This window comes from Sorex fumeus, unplaced genomic scaffold (assembly GCF_029834395.1).
Source record: "Sorex fumeus unplaced genomic scaffold, SorFum_2.1 ptg000131l, whole genome shotgun sequence".
Lineage (NCBI taxonomy): Eukaryota > Metazoa > Chordata > Mammalia > Eulipotyphla > Soricidae > Sorex > Sorex fumeus.
The window spans coordinates 21,314,662-21,342,000 of record NW_026606188.1 but is presented as its reverse complement, the minus strand read 5'-3'; the positions used below and the strand labels follow the sequence as shown (position 1 = coordinate 21,342,000).

At 38.4% G+C, this 27,339-nt stretch overlaps 1 protein-coding gene across 1 annotated transcript in view; it reads left to right on the top strand.

Annotated features, from left to right (window-relative positions):
- The window catches only part of SYCP1 (synaptonemal complex protein 1), a 152,338-nt gene that overhangs the window by 52,959 nt on the left and 72,040 nt on the right, over positions 1 to 27,339 (top strand). Inside the window, exons 19-26 of the mRNA XM_056139140.1 lie at positions 1,549 to 1,619; positions 3,779 to 3,860; positions 17,164 to 17,226; positions 18,436 to 18,498; positions 22,307 to 22,423; positions 23,055 to 23,165; positions 23,962 to 24,054; positions 24,749 to 24,823. Of these exons, the coding sequence (XP_055995115.1) occupies positions 1,549 to 1,619; positions 3,779 to 3,860; positions 17,164 to 17,226; positions 18,436 to 18,498; positions 22,307 to 22,423; positions 23,055 to 23,165; positions 23,962 to 24,054; positions 24,749 to 24,823 (675 nt within the window). The remainder of the gene's footprint in view (positions 1 to 1,548; positions 1,620 to 3,778; positions 3,861 to 17,163; positions 17,227 to 18,435; positions 18,499 to 22,306; positions 22,424 to 23,054; positions 23,166 to 23,961; positions 24,055 to 24,748; positions 24,824 to 27,339) is intronic.

Genomic DNA, 27,339 nt, shown 5'->3' with positions numbered 1-27,339 from the left:
CCCTGCATTGCTGAGTATCAGGCCACCTTGGAGGGTTCTCAGGGGCATCCAAGAGTTGTACCAGGTATGCTCAGGCTCTTATATGGCTCAGGGAATAGTTGTGTTCTCTCTTTCTTACCTATAAAATTAGAGAATTTGGGGCCAGAATGATAGTACCGTAGGAGGTACATTGCATGGTATAGTCCCTGGCATCTCATGGTTCCCTAAGTCACACCAGGAATAATTTCTGAGCTCAGAAACAGAAGTAAGCCCTGAGTACCACTAGGTCTGGCTCAAATCCCACTTCACTACCCCACCCCCAAACAAACAAACAAACAAGTTACAAGTTCAGGCAGTAATAAATAATGTATAGAAAAGCATCCCTTGAACAAAATTAATAAGTCTCAAAAGTATCACTGGGGAACAGCAAGCAAGACTTGTTTTTAATAACTGCTATATAGAGATTGTTGGAATACTAATTTAAGTAAATCTGGAAAATAAGTATTTGACTATGCATCTTTAACCCATTCTCTTGCTTTGTGTTAGCGTAGGAGTGGTGTATTTCTAATGATTAATGAGTCCCAGTTTCTTCAATATTTTCAGCAATCTAAATACCTTCATTTCTCAAAATATTGAGTAATAAAGATATTTGGAAATAGAAAAGTTTATTGAAAAGCAGAAGAGAAAGAAAATCACTTAACTTGAAGAATTGAACATAATACTAAGTTGAGTTAAGCTCCTTGTGTAGGGTTGGTCTTTAAAGGGGTGGAATTTAGTGTAGTTTACTAAATTAGGCTTAATTTACTTAATAAATATTTAGGAAGGTGGCACACCCAGCAATGTTCAGGGTTTACTCCTGGCTCTACACTTAGGATTCACTGCAAGTAGTGCTCAGGGAGCCACATGGGATGCTGAGGAGTCCATGCTGGCTGTACTATCTCTTTTATCCCTGGTCGTAAATTAGGCTTGATTTAAATGGCTGTTTTTAAAGGAAAATTGACTCTTTGTATTTCTTATTGTTATGCAAAGTTTCAGAGGATTCTCTTTTGTTTCAGATACAGCGGTGGTGTTAATTTAGGGTTTTCTTGATCACTTTATCACTTGATCACTTTACATCCTGTTACTCATCGATTTGCTCGAAAGGGCACCAGTAACATCTCCATTTTTCCCTGTCACCTGCTAGTGTAGCCCAATGGTGTCTGCTCGTTAGGGTTTTCTATGATACTAAGTAAGATTAGCCTTTTGTATTCCCCCTTAGGCTGGTAGGGGAATAGACCATTTAGGTTATTTATTTGACTATTTGCTAGATCTGGACCATTTTCACTTTGCTTCCTGTGAGCCAAGGTCTGGGGTTATGGTTTTGCTAAACTGGATTCCCTGTGTTAAGGAGAGCCCCAGGAAATTACGGTAATGTCAGATTGTTGGATGGTGACAACTAAAATAGAGTTGCTCTCTGTAGCTGTAAAGGGGAAACTGAGGCTTTCAGTATATAACTGAATGAATTTTATGCCAACAACTAAAGATAAAGGATTTTAAATATTTAATTGAAAAATTACTTTATTTCTTTAGGATAGCAAAAAACAGGAAGAAAGAATGTTGAAACAAATAGAAAATCTGGAAGAAACAGAAATACAGTTAAGGTAAGACTGCTGAGTTGGCCTGCTGAGGTGTGATGTCACACACAGTTACTGTGTGATTTGGTTGCAACATTTGGGATTCTGGGATGATAGTTGATGATGTGGGGTGGTACCAGATACTGAATTTCTAATTTCAAAAATATAAGGCAGGAACTTTGTATTTGTGAGATTATATGAAGAAGTCACTGAACCACAGCCCCAGCCAGAATTAGCTATTTTTGTCTAGCAAAGAATTCTAGTGTATCCATTTTACTATTTTGTCATAACTTAGACCAAATTTATGCTAGCAAGTGTAAGGTGAAAAATGAAAAAAACTACTGCTAAAAATGTAAAATTTAGAGACTAGGAAAATAGCTCAAAGGACTGGAGTCCATGCTTTGTGTTCAGGAATTCTTGAATTCAATTTTGCTATCTTATGCCTTCTTACTCCTAACCCAGCACTGCCTAGTGTGATCTTGGAACCCCAGCACTACTACCTGCCCAAACAACCTCACAGTACTGAGTACTGAGACTGGCTCCTGCAGACCAAGCTGCCATGAGGGATTTTCAAATTTATTTTTAAAAAGTAATTTGAAGAGACTTAGGAGATAACTCAGAGAGCTGGAGCACATGCAGATGGAAGCCCCAAATTTGATCCCTTGCACCACATCGTCGCCCCAGAATGACTGGAAGAAGCTGCTTCCTTAGCACTTCTGGGTGTGGTTCTCCGAAACAAGCAAACCAAACAAAAACACAGAGAAATAAATAAAATGGACCTGAATTAAGTGACTTGAAATCTGTTTTAGATTACATACTTTCCTTGTAGGAGTGTTTGAGAACTGTATGAAGTAGTAGAACAGAAGTACCGAGTACAATGCTTGACATATAGCTGTTAGTTATTTCCATATCTAGAAGTCATCTTTTATTATAATTCTGTTTGCTTTTTTATGTTTTTCCTCACTCCCTTCTTTCCTTCCTTCCTCCTTCCTCACTCCTTCTTTCTTCCTTCCTTTCCTTTCTCCCTCCTTCCCTTCCTTCCTCCCTTCCTTCCTTCTCTCCCTTCCCCCAGTTTGGGAGTATTTTTGGGAGAGGCTACTTTTGGTTTAAAAAAATTCAAATTATTTGCTCTCTTTTTGTACATCTAAGTACTGTATTGAATTATAAAACCCTAAAAAATAAATTTAGGAAAATAAATACCACATCAATTAAAATATTAATACTCAGTTGAAGAGTAATACCCTAAATTCAGTTTTGAGGTTAGTTTTCATGTGATTGAAATTCTTTTCTATGAATATAGTTACACCCAGTGGTAATATGGGGCTACTGCAAATACAAGTAGTTAAGTTATCCATTGCAGACAAAGTTACACCCAGTGGTAATATGGGGCTACTGCAAATACAAGTAGTTAAGTTATCCATTGCAGACAAAGCAGTTCTTTTCATGTGCAACAGACATATTTGTAATATAAACATTTTGAAAAATATATGTGCAGGGTACAAAATTTGAAGGACAAGTCAGCTTTTTTGGCAGGAATATAATTTTTTTTCCTTCTTCCTGCTACCCTTTTCCTCTACTGTTTTACATTTACTTTGCTCAGTCATCACTGTTTCTTGCTTCCAGAAATGCTCTGTAAATATATATGCAAATATCTCATTCCTATGCTTCTTCATTGCAGTAAGTTGTATGAACTATCCCTAGTTTATTTGTATAAAATATTTTAGACTGAAGACCATTCTATGACTAACAAGATGACAGTAAAGTGGATTCTTTTATACAAAATTTGTATTTAGTTACCACAGATTACAAAGTCATTCATGATTGGATGTTTCAATGCCTATCCTTTCACCACTTTCCTCCAACAATACCCTTGTTGGCCTCCCACCCACCAGCCTGTCTCTGTGACAGACACTTAAAGAAAAATAACTTTTGACACTATGTCTTACAGTACTGTTACTGACAAGCTTCCATGCATAATAGTGAAGTGAATTCTTGACTTAAATATTAACTATCTTTGTAGAAAAAATTAATGAAAAATATGACACTGAAACCTAGAAGTTTCAAAGTAAAGTAATTCCTTTAGATGTAGGCATAGATGTACGCTTTTTAGTCCATTAACATTTTTAGAAAGGGAATTAAAAATAAAATACGCTTTTTGTTGTTGTTACCCTTTTATTTCCCTTAAGGAATGAACTGGAATCTGTGAGAGAAGAATTAAAACAGAAAGGAGATGAAGTCAAATGTAAATTGGAGAAGAGTGAAGAAAATGTATGTTAAATTTAATATTATTGTATCAAAAAATTTCAAATCATAAAAATGTCTAAAAATTTAAAGTATAATAACATAATTTATTATGTATACAGTGGAAGAAAATGATGCTAAAATAGAACAATATAGATTATGATGACCTTGGCTATTTTTTCTTTCATTCAACAAATATCATTATTAACAATGTTCCATGACTATTCTGGATGCTGAATTTAGATATCATTTATTTTGTTAGGCAGTGGTGATTCAATTAATTTTTTATTAGGAAACTTCGTATTTTAAAAGAATAAAATGGGGACAGTGTATGACACTGGAATCAGCTGGGAGCTATAATGATTGCTGTTGAGTACTTTGAAAAAAATTTGAGGAGAATTCTGGTCTAGTTTATGCATCTTAATTATTTTTAAGCCAATCCTTATGGTTAGGGAATTGACTGATCTGATCAGGCCTGAGCTGTTGTTCACTCCTGAAAACAGAGTTAGACTCTTTAAGATGACATGGACTGAGCAATATTCCTATGGAAATTAAGGAGTTTTTGTAAGACTGGATGAAAATATAGGCTCTCTCACTACATATGGTTTTGGAGCCCATCTAAGAGTTATCTAACTAACTTGAGTGAGGACAAGCCTTCATAGAAAAATTGACTCTTAATTAAAAAATGTAGGTTAATAAAAATTAGTGAAAGGGATCACTTAATCACTTAATCCCTGTTATTCATCGATTTACTCGAGCGGGTGCCAGTAACGTCTCCATTCATCCCGGTTGCGTGCTAGCGTAGCCCAATGGTATCTGTTCGTTCTAGGAACATGCAGAGCCTCAAACCGATCATTCAGGGTCTTGACGAAGAAGTCTGACCATCTTGTAGGTGGGCGTCCACGTGATCTTTTGATGTCCCGTGGCTCTAGTCCAGCGGTTGTTTGTAAACCTCATTATGTGTCCAGCCCATCTGATTTTTGATGTCTTGGCAAATGAGACAGCGTCCCTGATTCTTGAGCGTTGACGAAGATCAGAACTCTGGATTCTATCTCTCATTTGAGTGAATCGTGATATTCCAAGCATAGCTCTTTCGATTCCTCTTTGAGAGACCCGAATAGCGTTCTCATCCTGTTTTCGTAGGGTCCAGGTCCAGTGAAAGGGATAGGGATGAATAAATATATTAGGGAGAATAGTTCTTCAAGTTATAAACACACACATTTTTTTTACAGTTGTAGATTTACAATTTTTTGTGCTTGGGTTTCGATTATACAATGATCAGATACCCATCCCTCCACCAGTGCCCATTTTCCACCACCATGGATAATATCCTTCCCACCCCCATCCCTCCCATCCCACCCTGCCTCTGTGGCAGGGCAATCCCTTGTGTTCTCTGTCTCCTTTTGGGTGTTGTGGTCTGCAAAAGAGGCTTTGAGTGGCAAACATGTTCAGTCCATAGTCTACTTTCAACATGCATCTCCTCTTCTGGGAGGATCCTCCAAACATCCTTTATTTGGTGCTCCCTTCTCTATCTGAGCTTCCCTTTCCCCTAGAATGCTTGGCTGGCCTCTAAGCTATGGAGTAATCCTCCTGGTGCTGATCTCAGCTATTCTTGGGTATTAATCTCATATTTTGTTACTTTATATTCCCCAGATGAATGCAATCTTTCTATGTCTATCCCTCTCTTTCTGACTCATTTCGCTTAGCATGATACTTTCCATGTTGTACCGCTTGTATATAAATTTCATGACTTCATCTTTTCTAACAGCTACATAGTACTCCATTGTGTAGATGTTCCAAATTTTCTTTAACCAGTCATCTGTTCTTGGGCACTCAGGTTTTTTCCAGATTCTGGCTATTGTAATGAGTGCTGCAATGAACAAACAAGTGCAGATGTCACTTCGGCTATACATCTTTGCCTCTCCGGGATATATTCCCAGGAGTGGTATTGCTGGGTCAAATGGGAGCTCAATTTCTAATTTTTTGAGCATCGTCCATACTGTTTTCCAGAAGGGCTGAACCAGTCGACATTCCCACCAACAGTGAAGGAATGTTCCTTTCTCGCCACATCTGCGCCAGCATCGGTTGCTTTTGTTCTTTTGGATGTGGACCTGTCTCTGAGGTGTGAGATGGTATCTCATTGTGGTTTTGATCTGCATCTCCCTGATGATTAATGATGTAGAGGATTTTCTCATGTGCTTTTTTGTCATTTGGATTTCTTCTTTGAGAAAGTTTCTGTTCATTTCATTGCCCCATTTTTGGATGGGGGTTGGATGTTTTCTTCTTGTGGAGTTCAACCAGTATTTTGTATATCCTTGATATCAACCCCTTGTTAGATGTGTATTCGGCGAATATCCTTTCCCATTCTGTAGACTGTCTTTGTATTTTGGTCACTGTTTCTTTTGAGGTGCAGAAACTTCTTAGTTTAAGATAGTCTCATTTATCTATCTCTGTTTTCACTTGCTCGGCCAGTGGCGTGGCATCTTTGAAGATACCATTAGCTTCAATGTCATGGAGGGTTTTGCCAACTTTTTCTTCAATGTACCTTATGGTTTCTGGTCTGATGTTGAGGTCTTTAATCCATTTTGATCTTACTTTTGTACATGGTGTTAGGCAGAGTTCTGAGCCCACTTTTTTGCATGTAGCCGTCCAGTTCTGCCAACAAAATTTGTGAAAGAGGCTTTCCTTACTCCACTTCACATTGCTTGCACCTTTATCAAAGATTAGATGATCATATGATTGAGGGGAGATGTCAGAAACAAACACATTTTAAAAGAAGTATGAGAGAGCTTGGTAGGATGAGAAAAAAATATCTCACATATTTAAGAAACTATGAAAGTTCTTGAGCAGTGTCATAATTATATTTACATGTTAGAAACTTATAGGGTTGTTTGAAAAGTCCGAGGATGAAATGAAGTAACAGTTTTGGATGTCCACGGGGGAGAGGGTTGTATGTCCACCCAGCTGTTCATGGCTCTATGTTCACAGGCTTGAGGATTGTGTGCTGTGCTGGGAATTTGAACACCAGAGAGAATGGGAGAATGCAATGAAAGAAACCACCTTAACCTCTGTACAATATCTCTGGCCCTAATATTTTACCTTGAGCTAACATTTTAAGGGCTTCTAATGACCAGGACCAGTTTAGATTCTTTGTGTATGTTATTTTATCTATTTAACTGGAAGTCATTTTTGCCATGAAGAAACTAGGCTTCATGTAGTTTCTACGCTTTTTACTTCATAAAGGCAAAAAAAATGTTTAAAGATGACATGATTAAGAAGTAGTAGAGTTGACATCTTTTATTATGTAGAGTAGTATTCTTGTTTTTTTAATTTTTATTAGTGAAACAACATGAAGTACAGTTGTAGATTTACAATATTTTGTGCTTGCGTTTCAGTTGTACAATGATCGAGTACCTATCCCTCCACCAGTGCCCATTCTCCACCACCACTAGTTCCAGTATCCCTCCCACTCCCCATCCCTCATCCCACCCTGCCTCTGTGGAAGGGCACTCCCTTTTGTTCTCTCTCTCATTTTGGGTGCTGTGGTTTGCAAAAGAGACATTGAGTGGCAGTCATATTCGGTCTATAGTTTACTTTCAGCATGCATCCCATCCTGGGCGGAGAGTAGCATTCTTAAACCTTTCTACACCTGCAGACCAGCATTGGTCTGTGGACTAGTGGTTGAAGATCAGTGCAGAGACTATTACATTTTTTTCTCACAAAGGCTTTTTGTTGTTGTTGTTTCATGTTTTTAAATTAAATTCAACAAGGAAGAAAAGGAAGTCAATCTTGTAAAAGTTTAGAATATAATTAACTACTTTAAATTTGTTTCAGAAGCTGCCTCAGAATATCTTATTTGTGATGGGAAAAATGTGTATTTAATCTTTAATGTAAAAGCAAAACCTTGCAATGAGAAATGTAGAAAATATTAATGATTTATTAAGGAAAAACAAAATACAAAACAAATTGTTAGTTTATTTAAGCTTTTCGTTGCTAGATTTAATTTTACCTACAGTAATAATTGACTTGGAGCCAGAGGGATTTCTCAAAGGGCTTAACACTTGCTTTACATGCAGGAGGCATGGGTTCAGTTCTGTCCACCATGTGGTCGTCAACCTGCTGAGCAAAGCGATTCTAGATTGAAATCATTTTTCAAGTATTTTCCCTGACATTGAGTTTTTTTTTTAAGCATTACTTATACAAACTATTTGAGCATCAATTTCCTCATCTCTAAAATAAAGATAATACCTTTCCTTTCTCTATCATAGGGTTGTTACGAGTTTCAGATAAACAGATGTTTTTGAAGTACATTTTAAAGACTATTCATTTTATATACAAGAAAACTCAAGATAACCTGGGAAATATTGCTAAGTGATACTGAGTTAAGAATGATTAATATTAACATAAACTGTAATAAAAAAGCAATTTCATTTTTTTCATGTTTTAATTTTCATTTATTTATTTTTACTTTGCCAAATAGTTCCTTTTATTTATTAATTTAAAAAATTTTATTAGTGAAACACCATGAGGTACAGTTGTAGACTTACAAATTTTTGTCCTTGGGTTTCAATTATACAAAGATCGAGTACCCATTCCTCCATCAGTGCCCATTTTCCACCACCACTGATCCCAGTATTCCTCCCACCCCCCACCCCCATCCCTCCCTGCCTCTGTGGCAGGGCATTCCCTTTTGTTCTCTCTCTCTCCTTTTGGATGCTGTGGTTTGCAAAAGAGGCATTGAGTGACAATCATGTTCAGTCTATAGTCTACTTTCAGCATGCATCTCCCATCCTGGGAGGATCCTCCCAACACCCTTTATTTGGTGCTCCTTTCTCTGTCTGAGCTGCTTTCCCCCCCTAGCATGTGCAGCTGGCCTCCAAGCCATGGAGTGAACCTCCTGGTGCTTATCTTGGCTATTCTTGGGTGTTAGTCTCCTATTTTGTTACTTTATGTTCCTCAAATGAATGCAGTCTTTCTATGTCTGTACCTCTCTTTCTGACTCATTTCACTTAGCATGATACTTTCCATGTAGTACCACTTGTAAGTAAATTTCATGACTTCATCCTTTCTAGCAGCTACATAGTAGTCCATTGTGTAGATGTCCCAAAGTTTCTTTAACCAGTCATCTGTTCTTGGTTTTTTTCCAGATTCTGGCTATTGTAAAGAGTGCTGCAATGAACAAACAAGTACAGATGTCACTTTGACTATACTTTTTTGCCTCTCTGGGCTATATTCCCATGAGTGATGTTGCAGGGTCAGATGGGAGCTCAATTTCTAATTTTTTGAGAATCGACCATACTGTTTTCCAAAGAGGCTGAACAAGTCGGCATTCCCACCAGCAGTGAAGGAGGGTCCCTTTCTTGCCACATCCATGCCAACACCGGTTGCTTTTATTCTTTTGGATGCGGGCCAGTCTCTGTGGTGTGAGATGATATCTCATTGTTGTTTTGAACTGCATCTCCCTGATGATTAATGATATAGAGTATTTTCTCATGTGCCTTTTTGCCGTTCATATTTCTTCTTTGAGGAAGTTTCTGTTCATTTTGTTGCCCCATTTTTTGATGGGGTTGGATGTTTTCTTCTTGTGGAGTTCAACCAGTACTTTGTATATCCTTGATATCAACCCCTTGTCAGATGTTTATCGGGCGAATATCCCTTCCCATTCTGTAGATTCTCTTTGTATTTTGGTCAGTTTCTTTGGAGGTGCAGAAGCTTCTTAGTTTAAGATAGTCCCATTTGTCTATCTCTGTTTTCACTTGCTTGGTCAGTGGCGTGACATCTTTGAAGATACCATTAGCTTCAATGTCATGGAGGGTTTGCCAACTTTGTCTTCAATGTACCTTATGGATTCCATCCAGTCTGATGTTGAGGTCTTTAATCCATTTTGATCTTACTTTTGTACATGGTGTTAGGCACAGATCTGAGCCCATTTTTTTGCATGCAGCCGTCCAGTTTTGCCAGCACAATTTGTTAAAGAGGCTTTCCTTACTCCACTTCACATTTCTTGCTCCCTTATCAAAGATTAGATGATCATATGTCTGGGGGGAGATGTCAGTAGTATATTCAACCCTGTTCCATTGGTCTGCAGCTCTGCCTTTGTTCCAGTACCATGCTGTTTTAATTATTACTGCTTTGTAATAGAGTTTGAAATAGGGAGGTTGATTCCTCCCATTTTCTTTTTCCCAAGAATTGCTTTAGCTATTCGTGGGGGCTTATTGTTCCGTATAAATTTCAGGAGTATTTGCTTCATTTCTTTGAAGAATGTCATTACAGGGATTGCATTGAATTTGTACAATGCTTTGGGAAGTAGTGCCATTTTGACCATGTTATTTCTCCCAGTCCATGAGCAGGAGATATCTTTCCATTTTCTCATGTCCTCTCTTTATTTCCTTAAGTAGCATTTTGTAGTTTTCTTTGTACAGGTCTTTTACTTCCTTAGTTAAGCTGATTCCTAAGTACTTGATTTTCTGGGGCACAATTTTGAACAGGATTGTTTTTTCATGTTACTTTCTTCTCTCTCACTATTTACGTATAGGAAAGCCATGAACTTTTGAGTGTTGATTTTATAGTCTGAAACTTTACTATACAAGTCTATTGTGTCTAGGAGTTTCTTGGTAGAAGTTTTAGGGTTCTGTAAGTATAATATCATATCATCTATGAATAGTGAGAGCTTGATTTCTTCCTTTTCTATCTGAATGCTCTTAGTATCTTTTTCTTGCTTAACCGCTATTGCAAGTACTTCCAGTACTATATTGAACAGCAGTGGGGAGAGTGGGCATCATTGTTTCGTCACTGATCTTAGGGGGAAGGCTCTCAGTTTTTCTCCATTGAGGTTGATACTTGGTATAGGCTTGTGGTAGATGGTTTTAACCATATTGAGGAAAGTCCCCTCTATATCCATTTTGGCAAGGGTTTTCATCATAAACAGGTGCTGGATCTTGTCAAATGCTTTCTCTTCATCTATTGATATGATCATATGGTTTTTATCTTTTCTTTTGTTGATATGATCGATTATATTGATTGATTTCCGAATGTTAAACCATCCTTGCATCCCCTAGATGAATCCCACTTGGTCATGGTGTATGATCTTTTTGATGAGTTATAGAATTCTATTTGCTAATAGTTTCTTGAGGATCTTTGCGTCTGTGTTCATCAAGGATATCAGCCTGTAATTCTCTTTCTTTGTGATATCTGTAATTCTCTGCTTTTGGTATCAGGGTGATATTTGCTTCACAGAAACTGTTTGAAGTGTTTCTGATGTTTCAATTCCTTGGAAAAGCTTAAAGAGGATTGGCAGTAAGTCCTCTTTAAAGAATAGGAAGAATTCACTTATGAATCCATCTGGGCCAGGACTTTTGTGCTTGGGGAGATTTTTTATTACCGTTTCAATTTCCTTGATGGTGATAGGTCTGTTCAGGTATTCCAGGTCTTCTTGGTTCAACCTTGGGAGGCTATAGGAATCTAGGAATTTATCCGTTTCCTCGAGGTTTTCGTGTTCTGTGGCATAAAGCTTCTCAAAGTACTCCCTGAGGATCCTCTGAATTTCTGTAGTTTCTGTTTTAATGGCCCCCTTTTCATTTCTGATTCGGTTTATTAGGGTTTTCTCTCTCCCTTTCTTTATGAGTTTTGCTAGAGGCTTATTGATCTTGTTTATTTTCTCAAAGAGCCAGCTCTTGGTTTCATTGATCTTTTGAATTGTTTTTTTTTTTGGGGGGGGGGGGGTTGCATCTTGTTAATCTCTGCTCTGAGTTTTATTATTTTCTTCTTCCTATTCAGATTGGGCTCCTTTTATTGGTCATTCTCCAAGCTCTTAAGCTTTGAGGTTAGGTTACTTATGTGGGCTCACTCCTCCTTTCTGAGCAGTGCTTATTGAGCTATAAGCATTCCTCTTAACACAGCCTTTGCTGTGTCCCATAAGTTTTGTTAACTTGTGTCCTCATTTTTGTTCATTTCCAGGAATCTTTTGATTTCCTCTTTCATTTCCTTTCTAAGTCATTCATTGTCCAAAAGTGAACTGTTTCATATCCAGGTATTTGATTTAGTTTTCTTTTTGTGTGTGTGATTTACTTCTAATTTCAGCGCATTATGGTCTGAGAAGATTGTTGATACAATCTCTATCCTCTTAATTTTATGGAGGTATGTTTTGTGGCTCAGCATGTGGTCTATCTTGGAGAGTGTTCCATGCACACTTTAGAAGAATGTGCATTAAGCTTTTTGAGGATGAATTGTCCTGTATATATCTACTAAGTCCCTTTCTTCCATTTTTTCCCTCAGATGAAGTATGCCCTTGCTAAGCTTGAGTCTGGTTGATCTATCAAGAGCTGATAAAGCAGTGTTGAAGTCTCTCATTAGTATCGTGTTGCTATCAATGTCTTTCTCCAAGTCTATGAGTAGTTGTTTTAAGTATTTTGCTGGTCCCTCATTAGGTGCATATACATTTATTATTGTAAGTTCTTCCTGTTGTACAGATCCCTTGATCAATAAGAAATGGCCTTCACTGTCTCTTATCACCTTCTTCAGTCTGAAATCAGTGTGGTCTGATACTAGGATGGCTACCCCAACTTTTTTATGGGAGTTGTTTGCCTGTATGATTGTTTTCCAGCCTTTGACTCTGAGCCTGTGTTTGCTTTGACTTTTGAGATGTGTTTCTTGCAGCAGCAGAATGTTGGGTTCAATTTTCTAATCCATCCTGCCACTCTGTATCTTTTAATTGGTGAGTTTAGCCCATTGACTTTGAGAGAGATTATTGTTAGGGGTTTTGTCCCATTTTTCTGTCGAAATTTGGTGTATTTGAGGGGTCTGTCTTGTCTTAAAGTAGCCCATTTAGTTGTTCTTGAAATCATGATTTTGAGTCTTTGAAGTTCCTGAGCTGTTGTTTGTCTGTGAAACTGTGTGTTGTTCCTTCTGTTATGAATGAGAGTCTTGCTGGGTAAAGTATTTTTGGTGAAGCATTTATTTCATTGAGTTTTCTTTTTTTTTTTATAATTTATTTATTTATTGAATCACTGTGGGGAAAGTTACAGAGCTTTCAGGTTTAGGTCTCAGTCATGTAAATATCAAACACATTTCCCTTTACCAATACTTATTTTTAACCGCGAACCCCAATAGAACCCCACGTCCCACCCCTCCCAATTCCTGTGAGGCAGATGAGTTCTAGTTAACACTATCTACTTTGACTAGATTCATTGTTTCGATAAAAGATGCACCATTATTATTTAGAGTTTACGACCCCCCCCCCCCCCCCAAATCAAACATGCTGAAAAAGCGTTGTGAAATGATTTGCTTTCTACAGCTGGGTTTTAAGAATTAAATGATGTCACGCGGCTGCTATTGCGGCCGCGCGGTTTTGGATTTCTGCTATTTTACTTATTAACCCTGGAAGTATTTCTATTAAAAATTAGATAGTTAAGAGATTGGTTTCTGTGCTCTGGAGTCATGGCCGTGACGGAGAGCCGCTCGTGGGGGCAACTGGTGACCTCGGTAGGGCGTGAAGGATGGACCGGAACACCCCCCTTCCCATGAGGTCCCTGCCGCCCCCACCCCCGGCTCAAACCTGCTGTCCACAAGGCTCCCATGCGGCCGCCATCTTTCTTTCCAGAGAGGAGAGGGCGAATGGGGCATCACCCTTTCCCCTCCGGGCAGGCATGATGGCGTGGTTTAACACATAGTCCATTCGCTTTTCTGATCCAAACGGCTGGTTTTCTGCGTTAAGTCCTTGTGCTTCTGGGGCCCTGGCCGTGCCGGAGAGCCGCTCGTGGGGGGCAACTGGTGACCTTGGTAGGGCATAAAGGTATTTCATTGAGTTTTCTCACTATATCCCACCACTGTTTTCGGGCCATGAGGGTTTCATCAGACAAATCACCTGTTAATGTTAAGGATGCTCCTTTTTAGGAAATTTCTTTCTTTGATCTTGCTGCTTTCAGAATTTTGTCTCTAATGTTTTGTTTTTTTTGACCAGGATGTGTCTTGGGGTAATTTTATTCAGGTTTCTTCTTGCTGGTACCCTTCGGGCCTCCAGAATGTGGGCGCATGTTTTCCTCAGCTCTGGAAACGTCGTAGCAGTGATGTCTTTGACAGTTTCTTCTTCATCAGGGTTTTCTTCCTGTCCCTCTGGGACTTCATTAATTCTTATGTTACTCCTCTTGGCTTCATCATGATCTTGTCATCTATTCCTGAATTGTGAGTTGCTTTTTCATTTTCTGCTCTTTTCTGGAGAGTCTCTGAACTTCATCTTCGAGCTCACTGATTCTGTCCTCAGCAGCTGTTACTCTGTTGCTGAGGCCTTCCACTGAGTTTTTCAATTTGCCTACCGGGTTTTTCAGGTCTGACATTTCCATTTGTAATTTTATTTGCATTGTTCTCATTTCTGTCTTCAATTCCTCTTGTCTTTTACTGGCATTGCTTTCCATTGTTTCTTCTAGCTCCTTAAGCATCCTCAGTAGCTCCCTTCTAAATTCTTTGTCAGAGAGGTTGTCTAGCACTTCATTACTGTTGGTATCTTCTGGGCTAGCCTCTTTAAGAAGTTGCTTTACCATTGTGACTGGTGTGGTTTAGACCTTCACAGTCACTGTTACTATTCTGCTTGAGATGCAGAATGAATTGAGGTGGGCTTAATTATTGGTTAGTGTGTTTCTGGTGGATAAGCTAACCTAGTGAAAGTTCCATCTAAGAGGGTAACTGATGGTCCTATGGGATATGTAGGGGGAAGATAACTCATGCGGCCGCGGCACTGGGAAGGGGCCCTGCCGCCAGGCGGGTACCTGGATGAATGAGGAGAGGGTGCCTGGAACGGTGCAGCTTTGGTTTTGTGCAGTTTGCCCTCAATTTCCATCCCCCACAGAGCATGGGTGAAAACCAGCCATTTTCAGAGGATCTAGTTAGATGCACAGCCCCGTGATGCGGCCCTGCCACTGGGCGGGTACCTGGATGAATGAGCAATTTATTTTTTTTTTAATCATAGGATAGGGCTACTGGAAAGATAACTTAATGAGTGGAACTCTTGCTTTGTATGTGGGAGATTTTGGTTCAAAGTATATGGTCCCCCAAGGTGCTCCTAAGAGTAGCCCCTGAGCACTTCAGGATGTAGAGTGTGCCACCCCCTACCTCACTCCCTGCCCACAAAGGATAGGGAATTAAATAAAGAGGACTGGTAACTATTCTTGTTTCAAAATGTAAAAATAAGTTTTATATTTACATGTATTAAAATATACTAAAAATAGAAAATCTGTTAACATTGTTTACCGTGGTATAAAATACTATTTTTTTTAGACCCGAAACATTGAATGTGAAGTTTTGAAAAAAGATAAACAGTTGAAGATATTAGAAAACAAGGTACTGTCAAATTGCAAAATATATTTTAGAATGGAGATGTAATAATATATATATATATATATATATATCTGATAGAATCTTTCTCCTTTAAAGACTTTGTGGAATAATGTAGGATTTTTATTGGAGGCTTTTTTGAAGAAATTCTGAGTTCAGAAATTTTGCTTCAAAGAGCAGTTTTATTATACCCCTCCTTAGGTAACTCTTTCTTTTTTGGAAAAATTTTACATTCTTAGTAAGTGCACTTTCTGTGAATATTTTTAGAGTAGCAAGATATTTTGGTTCATATAATTTTTGTCTGAGTTAACATTGGTTTATAGTAGTATAAATGTTTTTTATGTTTTAGGGGTACAGTGTGTTAACTACTATGCCCACCACCAGTCTGCCAACCAGTATTCTGTACCATTTAGTCCTTAGATATTTTCAGCTCACTCTTTCTTCCTTTTTTTTTGTTTGGGTAATACACAGTGATGCACAGGGGTTACTCCTGTTTCTGCACTCAGGAATTACTCCTGGCAGTGCTCAGGGAACCGTATGGGATCCTGGGAATTGAACTTTGGTCAGCAGTGTGCAAAGCAAATGCTCTACCTGCTGTGCTATTGCTCTGGTCCCTATTTCTTTCTTTTAACCTCAGTTCTGGGGCCAGAGTGATAAATAGTACATCAGTAGGGATGCTTGCCTTGCACATGGTTGACCTGGCCTCAATCCCTGGCACTCTATATGGTTCTCCAAACCCTGCCAGGAAGTATCCCTGAGTGCAGAACCAGGAGTAAGTCCTGAGCTTTGTAAGGTGTGACCGAAAAACTAAAACAAAACAAAACCAACAAAAACTAAACCTCAATTCCACATTGTGTCTATTTCTTATAATAGTGACTTAAGATTTCAGTCTTTAGGGTTTTTTTTTTAAACCTCTGCTGTTGATTCCTTCAAGAACCATTTTTGGCATCTCTCCCAGTTCTATAAACAGTGTGTTTTCTGAAAGTGATACTTCCTTTGTGTGAGGTGTTTTTACTTAGCTGCTTATCCCAATTCATTTCTTCCTTCTCTTTATTCCCCCATCACATGCTTTTCCTAAAATCGACTTTCTGTATGGTGGTCCTCAAGAAAATATTTTTGAAATTTGGATCTCTGCTTACTAGCTTCTGTTTTCCTATCTATATTTCTGGTGAATATAAAATTATTTGTTTCTGTGCACATAGTTTTCTTAAAATTGACTTATGATCATAGAAAACATTTTTAATATTTGTATAGGGCATTCTACCAGATATCCAGTCAAATTGCTATAAAAATCAGTTAAAATATTCTCATACCGTAAATTTAAAAATTAAGCTTTCTTATGACTTAAATCCCCCCCCCCCACTCTGGAAATAACATTATTTGTGGGGACAGAGCATATTAAGGTAAAATAAAACCCTTATAGGAAATAGTGCTATGGGCTGGGAAGGAAGCTCAAAGGCTGGAGTACACACAGCTTGCATACAGCTCCCCCAAGAGGTAATGCCATATATTATTAATTTTCAGAATAGTAGCTGACTATGATTCACATGAGTTTTAAAAGTATTTGAACATTTTGTGCCTCTGAAGAGGTTAAGATTGCTTCTATTGGTGTTTATTTCTGTTTTGATGGTAAATAGAATAAATTAATTGCTTATATTTTAGAACCCTTTAGAAATCTATGCTACTTGTGTAGCATGGCAGGTCTGTGTTAAACTGTAACCTAATTCAATTCTGCATCTGTATCCAGGTGAAATTCCCCTCAAAATGAGGGGTGAGCTTGGAGATAGAATACAAAGGGAAGGGTGCTTTCCTTGCACACAGCTGACCTGGGTTCTCTCCCCAGCATCCCATATGTCCCCTGAACCCTCCAGGATTGATTCCTGAGTGCAGAGTCAAGAGCAATCCCTTAGCTCAGCTGAGTGTGCTCCCCAAACAAAAAACAATAACAAATAGCTAAGAACTTAAAATTGAATATCCAATAAAATAATTTCTTACAAATTTTTAGTGTAACAGTTTAAGGAAGCAAGTTGAAAATAAAAGCAAGAACCTTGAAGAACTCCAGCAGGAGGTATGTATTGATTCTCAAAATCAAAATTATTTTTTTCAGCCTTTCACATATTTTAACATTGACCAGAAAATGTCAGTGCTACCCATACTCTTCTGATTATTAAAGCAGAGTGGTGTGTACTTAGTGAAAATTAATAGCTTATTCTAGTAATTTCTGAGGGATTAATCTCAAGTTGAGTGCTGTTTCATCTTTTCTTTTCTTTCTCTCTCTCTTTCTTTCTTTCTTTCTTTCTTTCTTTCTTTCTTTCTTTCTTCCTTTCTTTCTTAATTGAATCACTGTGAGATACACAGTTACAAAAATGTTCATGATCAGGTTTCAGTCATACATTATTCCAAAACCCATCCCTCCACCAGTGCACATTTCTTACCACCAATGTCCCTAATTTCTTTTCTGTCACCTGGACCCCTTCTGTCTGTCTGTCTGTCTGTCTCTCTCTCTTTCTCTCTCTCCCCATCCCTCCCTCCATTCCTCACTCTTTACCTCCCTCTCTCTCCCTCTTCCTCCTTCCCTCCCCCCTCTCTCCCCCCTCTTTCCCCTTTACCCCTCTCTCCTTCTCTCCCCCTCTCCTCCTCTCCCCTACTCCTTTTCTCTTCCTCCCTCCCTCCCTCCCTCCCTCCCTCCCTCCCTCCCTCCCTCCTTCCCTCCCTCCCTCCCTCCCTCCCTCCCTCCCCCCCTCATCTTGGGGTTTGCAGTATAGATACTGAGAGGTTATCATGTTTGTTCCTTTGCCTATTTTCAGTACACAGTTCTTATCCAGAGTGATCATTTCCAACTGTCTTTGTCATAGTGATTCCTTCTCTATCCCAACTGCATTCTCCTCTAGCATTTGAGACAGGCTTCTAACTGTGGAGCAGTCCTCCTGGCTCTTGTTTCTACTGTCCTTGGGTGGTATTATATTATGTTTTTCTGTATCCCACAAATGAGTGCGATCATTCTATGCCTTTCTCTTTCCTTTTGACTCATTTCATTCAGCATGATACTCTCCATGTCCATCCATTTATAAGCGAATTTCATAACTTCATTTTTCCTAACTGTTGCGTAGTGTTTCATTGTGTAGCAGTACTATAGTTTCTTTAATTTAGAGCTATTTTCTAAAAATCACTTTTAGTAGTTTTAGAGAATAAATTTCTTTCCCTTAGTAATTATCATTTAAGTCAGTGATGTATTGTTTGAATTATTAGTGCTAAAAATAACTTGTTATTTTAACAGAATAAAGCTTTAAAAAAAAAGGGTACAGCAGAAACCAAACAACTGAATGCTTACGAGATAAAGGTATTCAGAATCTTTATTTTAATAGTATTAACCGATGAGATTATAGGAATTGTAAGCTCTATATTATAGCAATTAATATAGTACTTTGAAAATAATTAAAAATTATTAACTTTTGAGATTATTATTTTTTTCTTTATTTTTTTAGTTTTAAACCTAGAAAAGTAAAGTCTAGTTGTTATCTGTATAGGGTAGAGAATGATGAGTTGTTGATTAAGTTTAGAGCTTCAGTTTTCTAAAAATAAGAGAGTTATGGGATTCTATATTATATAAACTGTACAGCAAAAATATTAAGAACATAAATGTTATTGTACTGTCATTTCACAATATTAAAATTTTAAAAATGTGCAAAACTTAGTTCACAAAGGAAATGTTCACACAGTTAATTGGTACATGAGAAATGCATGTTGTAATATCTTTGTGGCCTGATGGTGGTAAAACTTTCCTAGACAACATAAAATATACAACCATGCTTAAAAATATTGATAAATTGATATTATTGCAGCTACTTATGGCTCCTGATTATTCCACATAAATTTCAAGAGCAGTATGTGTTTTTTTTAAACAACTATTAGAATTTTTTCAGAGATTTTATTTTAATGTAGTAATATTGCTATTTATTCAGCCATTGATTAGGCTGATTGAATTGGGCATGAACTCCACTTCGCGAGAGATTTTACTGGTTCTTTCTTTTCTCGCTGGTTTTTAGGCCACAATTGGCTCTGCACTCAGGCATTCTTGGTAGTGCTTGGGGATCCATATTCAGTGCCCGGCATTGTACCCAAGTCAGTTTTATACAAGACACTTGCTTAGTCTTGATTCTTTTCATTCTTGATAGTTTTAACATCAAAGGATGCTATCAGGAAATTGAAAGATAACTTACAGAATAGAGGAAAAAGTTTGCAAGTCCTTTACTTGGGTAAACAGAATATAATAAAAACACTTTTTTTTTTATAATGTAGGAACACTGCTATTTATTCAGCCATTGAGTAAGCTGATTGAATTGGGCATAAACTCAACATTATTTTTTAAATTTTATAAGTTAGTTCACAATGTTTGATTACATTTAATATTCAAACACCAATCCCACCACCATTACACCTTCCCACCACCAAATTTGGGATGTTTCCATCCCAAACCCCAATCTCTGTCCCAGAATACAACCAAAATTATATATTTTGTATTGTCTGTTATGAGAACTGCTGAACATGCTTACAAAAAGTGTTCATATAGGAAACTGTGTGAAGACTGTTATATTTTGGCAGGAGCCATTAAGACATTCTATAGGATAGCTCTAACATGTTGTTACAGTTTGGGTGATGTGAGCTTTGATATATGTATCTGAAAATACGTATATATGCATATATATATTTCCCTCTATGATTTGTTGGCTACTATCTGAACCCCCTAAAATGTGGTGTGGTAATTATGGGGAATGGGTAGGGAGTGTTTTATGATGTGCAGCCGCATGGTCCAGGAGTATGTTTACTCATATGTGAGGCTTGGCTCAAGCGCATGGGGATTGGCCTTGAGCGCAGTGGCAGTTGGGTTGTGGAGGTTTTTGGCTGCTGGAGCTGGGTCCCTTGGGGCGGGGAGGGCTCTCACTCACCCCCCTCTGGGGTGCCCTGTGTGAAACAGCCTGGCACAGAGTCCGGTGGCATGGTTATGGGGGCCTCATGTTATGCTCCCTTTTGGGAGAAGCAGCTATGTAATCTGGATGGTGGCCAATGACGAGATTATCTGGAGCCGGAAAGAGGTGGCTTATGGGCATGACCCCTGTATCACTGGAGACTGGGGAAAGTGAGCAGAGGATCTTCACTCCTGGTCCTGTTGAGCCCAGAGTTCAAGATCATAAAGTTCTGCATTACCTGGGTTCAGTAGGACTTCACTCATGTGTGAGGCTTGGCCTGCAAGCATGAGGAGTGGCCTTGAGCCTTTGTGGTGATGGTGAGGTTTTTGGCTGCTGGCAGGCTACCATATGTAACCTTGGGCCAGGGAGGGCTCTCACCCGCCCCACTCTGGGGTGCTCCAGTGAAGACAGCCTGGCGTGGGGTCAGCACATTCTGCGGCACTCTCTTTCAGGAGTTTTAATTTATGGTCCCTGGGTCTTGGCCATTGGTGAGATTACATGGCTCTGGGGGTAGTTTGTGGGTGTGACTGCCAAGCTACTGGAAAACTGGGGGACTGGGGGAGGAGGCCCAGTTCTGATCCAAGAGGGCCTGGAACTCTCAGTCAAGGGTTCCCACCTACCTCTGTGCTATAGGCCCTATAAATGAGCTTATATAGCTTAGCCGGAGATGGTTTGTGGGTGTGTCTCCCACATACCTAACTTTTGGCCATTTGATTTATTGGTAAACTTGGCCTCAGGTTGTTAGGGTCTGGCCAAAGGCACAGCAGCAATTTTGGGGTATCTGGAAGTCTAAAAGCACCATCAGGCTGCTGATGCACTCACCCCACAGGTACAGGTTGACCTGCTGGCAGCACTATACCCCCCAGTAAAAACACTTCAGGGCTAGAGTGATAGTACAGTGGGTAGGGCATTTGCCTTTCACACAGCTGACACAGGTTCGGTTCCCAGCATCCCATATGGTCCCCCAAGCACTGAATAAGAATGTCCAAAGTAAGATTGTCCAAAGTAAGAATGAGATAATAAGAAGTTGCGCGGCTGCAAATGAGGTCACACGCTTCTGGGAGTTGGGTTTTATAATCTCTGGGTCTTGGCTGTTGATGGGATTACATGGCGCCAGTTGTTGGGTGTGACCCCGGCCTACTGCAAGATGGAGGATCTGGGTGGAGGATGCTCAGCCCCGATCCGAGCAGGCTTGGAGATCTCAGCCCTGGGACCCGCGTGCCTTTGTTCCTCTGCCGGTACCTTCATGAGTGTGGAGAGTGGTCTCAGCATGGTTGTGGCTGGTTCTGGAGGTCTTTGGCTGCCGGAGCTCTGCTCGGGTTGGGGAGGGAAACTCAACCCGCCCCCATCCACGGGACCCCTGCGAGGACAGCCAGGTGCGGGGGGGAGGAGACTCTGCCGGGAGCTGGGTTTTATAGTCTCTGGGTCTTGGCTGAGCTAATCATAGAAGGAAAAATACTGAATATACTAACTTAAATGACATACCTAAAATAACTTATAGAAGCAGATATTACCAGAACCAGAGGCAGAAGAAAATGTAAGTTTTTAAGTTTAAGATTTTATTTAAAAAGTAAGTTACTTCTGGAGATCTTCCATACATAGTGGAGTACTGTTGTCAACAATATATTGCGCACTTAAAATTTTGTTAAGAGACTAGAGCACGTGTTAACTATTCTTAAGTCACACACAAAAAAGCAGGAAACAGGTTAGAAACGTTCAGAAGTTTTGGGTATATCAATTGACTTGATTATGGCAATAATTTCATGGGTGTAATCACATGTCCAAAGTAGTCAGATTGTGTAAGATAATTATCATTTTTATGTATAACTTAAATTTTATTAAAGTTGTTTAAAATGTTTCTTTCTTTAGAAAAAAGGTGGATAGTTCTTATAATATAATATATTGGACTCAGACTAAACAATTTAAGTTTTGATGAAAATTTATTTAAAAGTGAAAATATAGCCACTTCTAAAATATTACTTAATAAAACTAAATACCTCTTTTTGGGTGAAAGAACCTCTTTCTTTGTGAAAAAGTATTAGTTATGTATGATACATATAAAAATTCTATAATATTTTTTCCATGAATAATAATTTTAATATTAATAAAACCACAACATGAATATATAATATTTTCAAGTAATCCACAGCATTTGCTAATATTATTTCCTTTATTTTCAAGATCAGTAAATTAGAATTAGAACTAGACGATGCCAAACAAAAATTTAAAGATGTGACTGACAGCTATCAAAAGGAAATTGAGGACAAGAAGATAGCAGAAGAAAATCTTTTGGGAGAGGTAGGGAAAACTGTGTTTGAGAATTTATTATAATACAACTATATACTACCATTTCAAGATCAAAATCATGACTTAAAATCACTGTCACTCTCACTGTCCTCCCGTTGTTCATCGATTTGCTCGAGTGGGCCCAGTAACGTCTCCATTGGAGACTTTCTTGTTACTCTGTTTGGCATATCGAATACATCATGGGTAGCTTGCCAGGCTCTGCTGTGTGGGCGAGATACTCTCGGTAGCTTGCTGGGCTCTCCGAGAGGGGCGGAGGAATCGAACTTGGGTCGGCCATGTTGGCTGCATGCAAGGCAAACGCCCTACCGCTGTGCTATTGCTCCAGCCCCATGACTTAAAATATGATTATTAATAATTTATGTCACAGACAGGGTCAATAGAAGCTAACAGCATCTTTTTTCCCCACATGTATTAAGTAGTAGTTATTTTGAAAAGATTTATCACTGCAATGTTATTATCTCACTTGATAGAGCACCCTGAAATTAATCCAAGCAGTAATGTATTATCTACTTCCTCATTTCCTGATATTGGCTTATACATCTTAAGTATGAGGCCTTCAATTTAAAGTAATTTTTCTTTTTAGTTCATCAATTTTAAGAAGTATTTTAAATTTATTTGATAGGTTGAAAAAGCAAAAGTAGTATCTGATGAAGCAGTGAAATTACAGAAAGAAATGGATATTCGATGTCAACATAAAATAGCTGAAATGGTTGCACTTATGGAAAAACATAAGGTAAATTTTCCCTTTGTATAATGAAAAATGATTAGAGCTCTATGCATAAAGATAGTGAAATCAAGGTATAGCATTCTTAATTGTCAGAGAAGGAAGGTTGTGCAACACTAATCATAGCTGGAATATCCTTGAATTCCATGTCTCCAAATTTGTATTATAACCACATCAAGTTGAACTTGGGTGTCACTTCCTTGAAGAAATCTGTACTATCATCTACGATGGATGAAAGTAATTATAATCACTTTTTCTGTAAGTTTTTTTGTTTTTGGGTCACATCTGGCAATGCACAGGAGTTACCCCTGGCTCTGCACTCAGGAATTACTCCTGGTGGTGCTTGGGGGACCACATGGGATGCTGGGAATTGAACCTAGGTCAGCTGTGTGCTTTCTGTAAGTTTTTTGTTGTTTCTTAGAGCATTCATTTTTGGCCAGTGGGGACCTTTGTAAACTGTAAAGTTCTTTTGATTTGATCTTCATGTTTTCTAATAGTTTTCTTGCTTTTTATTAATGTAAAATGTTCAAGAGTCATATTTTATTTTATGCCTTAGATATAAAACCAGCTGTTTTTCTAAGAGTTTCTGGTCTTCACAGCTTATTTTTAAATTATGAAATTCAGTGTTTCCTCTTAAAAAGAATTATTTCACATTCTCCTCTTAGATTATTAAGAATGCTTTGAATAAAGTGTATTTAGTCATATATATAGCCAAATTTATAAATTGCACTTTCTAAAAATATTTCATGCATATCATCTATTTTGGCTGTAAAACTATAATAAAGTGTTTTCTCTTTTAATATAGTGCCAATATGATAAAATTGTTGAAGAAAGAGACTTAGAATTAGGAGTTTATAAAAACAAAGAACAAGAACAGCTATCAGTAAAAGCATCTTTGGTGAGATAACAGATCATTAAATTTTTAAAAATTTTTTATTAGTGAAACACCGGGAGGTACAGTTGTAGCGTTGCAAATTTTTGTGCTTGGCTTTTGATTATACAATGATTGAGTACCCATCCCTCCACCAGTGAGATCATTAAATGTTTTTATGACTATGGCTGATGATAAGGAATAGTTTTAAGTAACAGTTAATAATTTTTGAGCTGTAAAATTAAGGAATCTTAAATGTCAGCGATATTTTGTAGATCTTGTAGTTAAGTAGTACTAAAATTAATATGTTAAATGGTGTAGTGAACTCTTATTTCAAATGAAAAGTTATAAATTCTTTTCAAATAAGTTTGTTTTTTTATTTTTGGGGGGTCACACCTGGTGATGATCTTGGGTCTGCACTCAGGAATTACTCCTGGCAGTGCTTGGGGAACCATATGGGGTGCTTGGGATTGAATCCAGGCAAAGGCTCTACCTGCTGTATTATCTCACTGATCCTTTATACAAATAAGTTTGGAGCCCCTCATTAAGACTGTCATAGCAGGGATGGAATAGATAAGAAATTGAGAAGAGAGACATATTAGTGATAAATAATTAAAGCCAACTTTTAAAAATTTAAATGAAATTTTTATTTAATTAGTAATCTTTTAATTAGAAAATTTTAATTAACAATGTTCTTATAAAATTCATGTTTTTTCTTTAGGAGAATGAACTGTCAAACCTTAAAGATGAACTTTTGTCTATTAAGAAACAACTTGAAAAAGAAATAGAAGAGAAAGTAGGTTTTGTGGTGTTTGTAAAGTAATTGTAAGACTTAGGTGCAGCTTTGTATTTGTTTTTGTAGTAGTACTGCTATTTATTCAGCCATTGATTAGCTGATTGAATTGGGCATAAACTCCACATTAATTTTTTTAAATTTTTTTCCTTTTTATATTTATTTATTGAATCACTGTGGGAAAAGTTACTAAGCTTTCAGGTTTAAGTCTCAGTCATACAATGATGAAACACCTTTCCCTTCACCAGTACTCATTTTTTACCACCAAGAACCCCAGTATACCCCCCTCCCACCCCTCCAAATGCCTGTGAGGCAGATTATTTCTACTTAACTCTTCTCTACATTGAGTACATTCATTATTTAGACAAAAGATGCATCATTATTGTTTAGAATTTCCCCCCAAACAATCAGAATTGCTGAAAAGGAAGGCATTGTGAAATATTTTGTTTTGTATAGCTGGTTATGAGAATCATGTAATGTCACGTGGCCACAATTTTGGATTTTTGCAAAGAGCGAGATAATTACAAGATTGATTTCTGTGTGTCTGGTGTTATGGCCGTGCCAGAGAACTGCTCGTGGGGGGTAACTGGTGACCTCGGTAAGGTGTGAAGGACTTGCTGGTACCACCCCCCTTCCCATGAGACTGCAGTTGCCCTGTCACCGCTGGCTCGTACCTGGCTTTTCTATAAGCTCTGAGGCAGCAGCCACCTTGCAGCTTTGTATTTTTTTTAAAAAAATTAAATTTTATTTCATACAGTTGTCCACGGTAATTTATTATATCCAGTATTTCAACTATAATCCCATCACCATTACACCTTCCCACCACCAATATTTTGAGGTCTCATCACCACTCAAGTCTGCCCCATAGACAGATGCTAGATAATTTATTCTATATTGTTATGAATAGTATAATGTCTGTACGGGTCTATCTCACAGTGATTCAGCAAAAAAAGACCAAAGAAAAGAAGAAAAATTGTGCAGCTGCAAAAGCAGCCGTGTGCTCCTGGGATCATAAGAATTTAAATCATTGGGATCCAGAGCCATCCCTGCAGTGAGCTGCTCGTTTTCGAGATTCATTTATGAGTCTCTGGATCATGGACATTAATGCGCTTAAATAAATAGCCAGAGGCAGTTTGTGGATGTGACAGCCAGAAGCCTGGGAGGGTGGGGTGATGGGAAGGGATGGCCCAGTCCCAACTCCACAAGGTCTGGCATTTTCAGCCACTGGTCCCACATACTTGGGTTTTTCAGCAAATTAGTCTCTTGTATGGAGGTCCCAGGACAGGTCTGTAATCAGCTGTGAGGGTGGCAGTGATTGGTTTCTGGAGGTTTGGGACTGCCAGGGTTCATGAACTGATGCAGGCGGAGAGAGAGGACACCTGCTTCCATCTGAGGTGCCCCGTGAATCAGCCCCGCACATGGCCTGGAGACATCCCTGCAGTGGGATGCTTGGTTCTGAGATTCATTTGTGAGTCTGCAGCTTTGTGTTTTCGCAAATATGTTTCATTAGAAAAATATGATTTGCTCGAGCGGGCCCAGTAACGTCTCCATTGGAGACTTTGTTGTTACTGTGTCTGGCATATCCAATACTCTCAGTAGCTTGCCGGGCTCTCTGAGAGGGGCGGAGGAATCGAACTCGGGTCGGCCATGTTGGCTGCGTGCAAGGCAAACGCCCTACCCGCTGTGCTATCACTCCAGCCCATAAAGATATATGATAAATTTGAGTAATTTGAAGTTCAGTTTTTCCCATTAAAATTTTTAAAAAGCAATTTTACTCTTGTTTAAATATTAAATGTGAATATAGTACTCTTTAAGAGGAGTCCTTTTAGATATGAGTATTTAAAAAATTTCTCATATCTCGATTAATACCCAAGAATAGCTGAGATCAGCATCAGGAGGATTACTCCATAACTTAGAGGCCAGCCGGGTATCCTAGAGGAAAGGGCTGTTCAGATAGAGAAGGGAGCACCAAATAAAGGATGTTTGGAGGATCCTCCCAGGAGGGGAGATGCATGTAGAAAGTAGACTATGGACTGAACATGTTTGCCACTCAATGCCTCTTTTGCAGACCACAACACCCAAAAGGAGAGAGAGAACACAGGGGATTGCCCTGCCACAGAGACAGGGGTATGGGGGGATGGGGGTGGGAGGGATATTATCCATGGTGGTGGAAAATGGGCACTGGTGGAGGGATGGGTATCTGATCATTGTATAATTGAAACCAAAGCACAAAAAATTGTAAATCTACAACTTTAAAAAAAATAAAATAAAATAAAGGGAAAAAAAATTTCTCATATCTCATAAAATATTTCGGATGTATTTTTGGTTGTCAAGTTTCAGAAAATGATGTGCTTTATTTTTAAAGTGTTTTGGAATTTACAAAGTGAATTGACTCACTAAAAATAGCACATACTATTATTGTTTGTTTTATATATGAGAAGCACTGTGCTAAACTATCATACTTATACCTAATTTTATCACTCTGAAAATTCTATAGATACAATTTGGATTAATTTTTA